This window comes from Orycteropus afer, unplaced genomic scaffold (genome assembly GCF_000298275.1).
Source record: "Orycteropus afer afer isolate SDZICR_OR568_19922 unplaced genomic scaffold, OryAfe1.0 scaffold00061, whole genome shotgun sequence".
NCBI classification, from domain to species: Eukaryota; Metazoa; Chordata; class Mammalia; order Tubulidentata; family Orycteropodidae; genus Orycteropus; species Orycteropus afer.
The window spans coordinates 219,214-224,457 of record NW_006921648.1 but is presented as its reverse complement, the minus strand read 5'-3'; the positions used below and the strand labels follow the sequence as shown (position 1 = coordinate 224,457).

At 63.9% G+C, this 5,244-nt stretch overlaps 1 protein-coding gene across 1 annotated transcript in view; it reads left to right on the top strand.

Moving 5' to 3' along the window:
• IFT140 (intraflagellar transport 140) overlaps positions 1–5,244 on the top strand; it is a 68,353-nt gene that overhangs the window by 58,228 nt on the left and 4,881 nt on the right. The window contains 6 exon segments of the mRNA XM_007939646.1: positions 466–594; positions 736–918; positions 1,126–1,332; positions 1,723–1,935; positions 2,193–2,359; positions 3,260–3,401. Coding sequence (XP_007937837.1) covers positions 466–594; positions 736–918; positions 1,126–1,332; positions 1,723–1,935; positions 2,193–2,359; positions 3,260–3,401 — 1,041 coding nt within the window.

The following is a 5,244-nucleotide window of genomic DNA, read 5'->3' as shown; positions in this document are numbered from 1 at the left end:
GTGGAGTCCATTCTGACCCACAGCGCCCCTAGAGGACAGAGTGGAACTGCCCACAGGGTCTCCCAGGCTGTCAATCTTCACAAAGCAAAGCCCAAGCCACACCCACTACCGTGGAGTCCATTCTGACCCACAGCGCCCCTAGAGGACAGAGTGGAACTGCCCCAAGATCTCCAAGGCTGGAATCTTTATGCAGGCCGACTGCCTCATGTTCCTCCCACGGGGTGGCTGGTGGGTTCGAACCACTGGTTTTTCAGCTGAGTGCTTTAACCACTGTGTCACCAGAGCTCCTTTAGTGTGCACCAGAACTCCTACAAATATCCTGGCCCAGTCTAGCCTTGGGGCAGACGTCTCTTGCTGTGTTCCAACAGAACAATTGCAGGTCCTTCTGAGTGTGGCCCCAGGCATGCCACCACCACCCCCCGCCCAGCGTGGTGGTCACAGGCTCGCACGTGTCTGCCCCTGCAGGAGAACGGCCTGGATGAGCAGCTCATGAACCTGGCCCTGCTGAGCTCCTCAGAGGACATGACCGAGGCAGCACGCTACTACGAGGGGAAGGGGGAGCAGATGGACCGGGCGGTCCTGCTGTACCACAAGGTGGGTGCTGGCTGCTGCCAGCCTTGTGCCAGCCCTGGGGACGGCGCGGCGGGCCTGCAGCCAGCCTTGTGCCAGCCCTGGGGACGGCGCGGCGGGCCTGCAGCCTGAGACCAAAGCACTCAGACCCAGCTGTGTCCACAGGCCGGTCACCTCTCCAAGGCCCTGGAGCTGGCCTTCGTCACCCAGCAGTTTGTGGCCCTGCAGCTCATTGCTGAGGACTTGGACGAGAACTCAGATCCTGCACTGCTGGCCCGCTGCTCGGACTTCTTCATTGAGCACGGCCAGTACGAGAAGGCCGTGGAGCTGCTCCTGGCTGCCAAGAAGGTGCCAGCACAAAGAGCCCCGGCTGAGAGAGTGGTTTGACACGCAGGGAAACTGGGCCGCTGCCCCTCCCCTCCCACAGCCAAGGGGGAATCTGTCCCCCGCCCCTCTGCTCAGGGAGAGCCACCCCCGAGGCCGGGTCTGATGTCGGGGGACGGGGGTAGGGGCCACGGCCCCCCAGTCCTAGCCTGCGGCGGTCCTGCCCCACAGTACCAGGAGGCCCTGGAGCTTTGCCTGGAGCAGAACATGACAATCACCGAAGAGATGGCCGACAAGATGACCGTCCCCAAAGACTCCACGGAGCTGTCGGAGGCCGCGCGCCGGGAGCTGTTGGAGCAGATTGCCGCCTGCTGCATGCGCCAGGGCAGCTACCACCTGGCCACCAAGAAGTACACGCAGGCCGGGGACAAGCTGAAGGTGGGCGCCGCGGGGGCCGGGGGCCGGGGACAAGCTGAAGGTGGCCCCGCAGGGGCTGTGGGCTGCTGGCCAGCTGAAGGTGGGCGCCACAGGTGCCAGGGGCGGCCGTCCAGGTGAAGGTGGGTGCCACAGGTGCCAGGGGCGGCCGTCCAGCTGAAGGTGGGTGCCACAGGTGCCAGGGGCGGCCGTCCAGCTGAAGGTGGGTGCCACAGGTGCCAGGGGCTCTATGGGAGCTGGGCCCTTGTTCTCCTGGTCACCTGGACACCAGCTTTGGCTCCTATCTGCTCCTATCCCATTGGGCAGTGGGAGTTTTTCGGGTGCCTCCTAGCAGGGACCCGCGCCCTGTGGCTGCTCCAGCCAGGCCCTGAGCAGCTCACGCTCCCTGTGCAGGCCATGAGGGCCCTGCTCAAGTCGGGGGACACGGAGAAGATCATGTTCTTTGCGGGCGTGTCCCGCCAGAAGGAAGTCTACATCATGGCAGCCAACTACCTGCAGTCGCTGGACTGGCGGAAGGAGCCAGATATCATGAGGGGCATCATCAGCTTCTACACCAAGGGCCGTGCCCTAGACCTGCTGGCCGCCTTCTACGCCGCCTGCGCCCAGGTACCGCCGCCACACAGACCTGCAGGGCCTGGGCACTTCTGGGGGGCACGGAGCCGCACGAGGTCCTGGCCTCAGGGCCCCAGGGACGTGGAAGGAGGTGTGGAGCCCCGTGAGGTCCTGGGGGTCCCTGGAGGGATAGAGGGAGGCGGGGAGCCCCACAAGGTCCTGGGGGCCCAGGGGTCATGGAGGGAGGTGGGGACCCCCGTGTGTCCTGGGGACTGTGGAGGGGCGTGGTTCTGAGGGCCCTGTGTGCACAGGTGGAGATCGACGAATACCAGAACTATGACAAGGCCCACGGGGCGCTGACCGAGGCCTACAAGTGCCTGTCCAAGGCCAAGGCCGCAAGCCCCCTGGACCAGGAGGCCCAGCTGGCCCAGCTGCAGGCCAAGATGGCGCTGGTGAGGAGGTTCATCCAGGCCCGTAGGTGCGTCGGAGCTGGGGCCACCGCGGACCCTGGCGGAGCGCCGCTGGGGGACTCCTCAGAGAGTGGGCCTGGGCCCTGGGCTCTCACTGGAGCGTAGTCGGAGAGGCCACCCGAACCCACCCACCGAGAGACTTCTTTGGGCGGGGCCGGGGGCGGGGCCGGGGTGGGTCCACCGAGAGACTTCCTCGGCCGGGGGCGGGGCCGGGGGAGGTGGGCTGGGGTGTGGGCGGAGCCGAGGGTGGAGCGGGGCTGGAAGCGGCCGGGCGGGCTTGGGAAGGCTTGGCTGTAGGGAGAAACCTAGGAACCGCACACCTGGTCAGGTGAGCGCGGGGGCCCGTGTTTAGGAGCCGTGCTGTGATCCCTCTTTGCTCCTTCTCAGCTTCCTGCCCTAGACTGCCCACCTCTGCTCACCGGCCCGCCCTGGTCCTGGTCCCTTTCCAAGTCGTTGTGTCCCGTCGTCTCCCCCACATCCCCCACCCCCGTCACCACGCCCTGCTGGAGCCCGTCCTCACCAGTGGTGCACGCCTCCTGCCGTCCCCCCAGCCGTCTCCATCAGCCCCCAAGGGTCTCCAACACCTCCCCACCCCCAGCTCCAGACTCCCGCTCTGCTGGCCATCCCTGGGGTCTGCCCTTCCCCAAAACACCTCTCTGCTCACACCCTACCCACCCATCTTGGCAGCCTACCCCCCACTGTGCCCTGGGCCCAGCTGTGCTCAGACATGTGTTGGGAACCCAACAGTGAGGGTTCAGCAGTGACCCAGTGAAAGAAGGTGGCCAGTTCGTGGCATTTCCTTCACAACCCACCCCACCGGCTCCAACAGCCCCCCCTCCCAGGGTCAGGAGCCCTCAGGCAGGAAGCAACTGGGCTTCGGGGTGCAGGCCTGGCATGTCTGTCCACAGGACGTACCCCGAGGACCCTAAGGAGGCCGTGCGGCAGTGCGAGCTGCTGCTGGAGGAGCCGGGCCTGGACAGCGCCGTCCGCGTCGGGGACGTCCACGCCTTCTTGGTGGAGCACTTTCTGCAGCTCGGGGAGCACCAGGCGGTGAGGCCCCGGGGCCGGGCTCAGGGGGGGCCGTGGGCATCAGAACCTGTCCCCCCGGACGGTGAGGCCCCGGGGCCGGGCTCAGGGGGGGCCGTGGGCATCAGAACCTGTCCCCCCGGACGGTGAGGCCCCGGGGCCGGGCTCAGGGGGGGCCGTGGGCATCAGAACCTGTGCCCCCGGACGGTGCGGCCCCGGGGCCGGGCTGAGGGGGCTCAGGGCCGACTCTGGATCTGTAGAGCCACGCGCCCCCCAGGCAGGAGCCACTGCCTAATCGAGCAGCCTGGGCCGCGTGCCCGGGGCACCGTGGGTAAGGAACCCCAGCTGAGTGTTGGGTGGTTTGAATCTCTCTGGGTTTGGAATCACGTCACACCGAGAAGGCGCAGGACGGGCGGGGCCCGGGCTTCCCGCGCTGGCTGTGCGGCTGCAGCCAGCATTCTCCCCTTGGCCGGTTTGAGAGGGCGCCTGGCGGCTCGGCCCTCATGGGCCAGGGCTAGCGAGCATTCTTCCGTGCGGGCGGGCGGGCCTCCCAGGCAGGAGGCCAGCGGACAGTGGCAGACACCCACGGATGCTCGTCACTGGTCCACGCGCTGTGTCGGCCCTGCCCCGACAGTGTGCCCGCAGCAGCGCCTGCTCTCTCCGCTCCCTGCCGTCTCTGCTGTGCCTCTGTTCAGCGTCCTTTAGTCTAGAGCGGCCCTTCACGTCCACGGCAGTGATCCGTTACACAGTCAGCTTGTTTCCAGTATGTTCCTTGGCCAGGTTTGTCTGCTGTGTCCGGACGAGCAGGTTAAGGTGCACGTCCCAGGCAGATGACCACAGCGGTGGTGCCGCGTCCTGCCCGGGGCTCAGCTGAGGTTTGCTGTCCCCATGTGTCTGTCCCCGTAAGGCAGGGGCTGTTGTTGCTGTTGACTGGTCTCTCCACTGTGTGATGCCTGGGCGATACCTGACACCCGCGCGCGTGTACAACTCTTCTTATGACACACCCTCCCTCGACTGACTCCCACGCAGCCCAGTCTCCCCTGGGGTGGCTGTGAAATGGGGACTGTCCGGCTCGGCCCCCTCAGCATGGTTCCCAGTCGGCCGTCAGCTATGGAAGCTCCTATGTCCCTCTCTGTTGTCCCTCCTCTTCCTCCCTAGAAGGACTCCTGGGTGCCAGTCCCGTCCAGGGGCTATAATTCATTGCTGTGCCCATTTTCTCCAAATTTAAAAAGACTATTGACTGTAGACGCTTTCAGGAGCTCTGGTGGCATAGTGCCTAAGGCGTTTGACTGCTAACCAGAGGACTAGCAGTTCAAACCCACCAGCCACTCCTTGGAAGGCAGATTGGGCAATCTAGCTCTGTAGAAGTACCACCTTGGAAACCCAAGGAGGGGTCGCCGTGAGTCAGAACCAACTCGACAGCAGTGAGTTTGGGTTTTGGTTTGAATAACCAGTGAGGTTGGGCATCTTTTCATGTGTTTTGTTGGCTATTTGTGTATCTTTTGTTACTTCAGATAATACTCTCATTGTTTGTGTGCCCGAGGTTAAGACTTCTGTGTATTCCAGATAAAAAAACCTTTTTTGGATACGTGTTTTGTTCTACACGTCTAGATTTTGTGCATGTATATCCAGATGTATGATAAGGAGCTGTGGTGGTGCAGTGGTTAAAATCATTTAGCTGCTGACCCAAAGGTCAGTGGTTCAAACCCACCAGCTGCTCCATGGGAGAAAGATGAGGCACTTGGCTTCTGTGAAGACTGACAGCCTTGGAGACCCTATGGGCAGTTCCACTCTGTCCTCTAGGGGCGCTGTGGGTCAGAATGGACTCCAGGCAGTGGGTGTGGTTTGGGCTTTGCTTCTGTGAAGA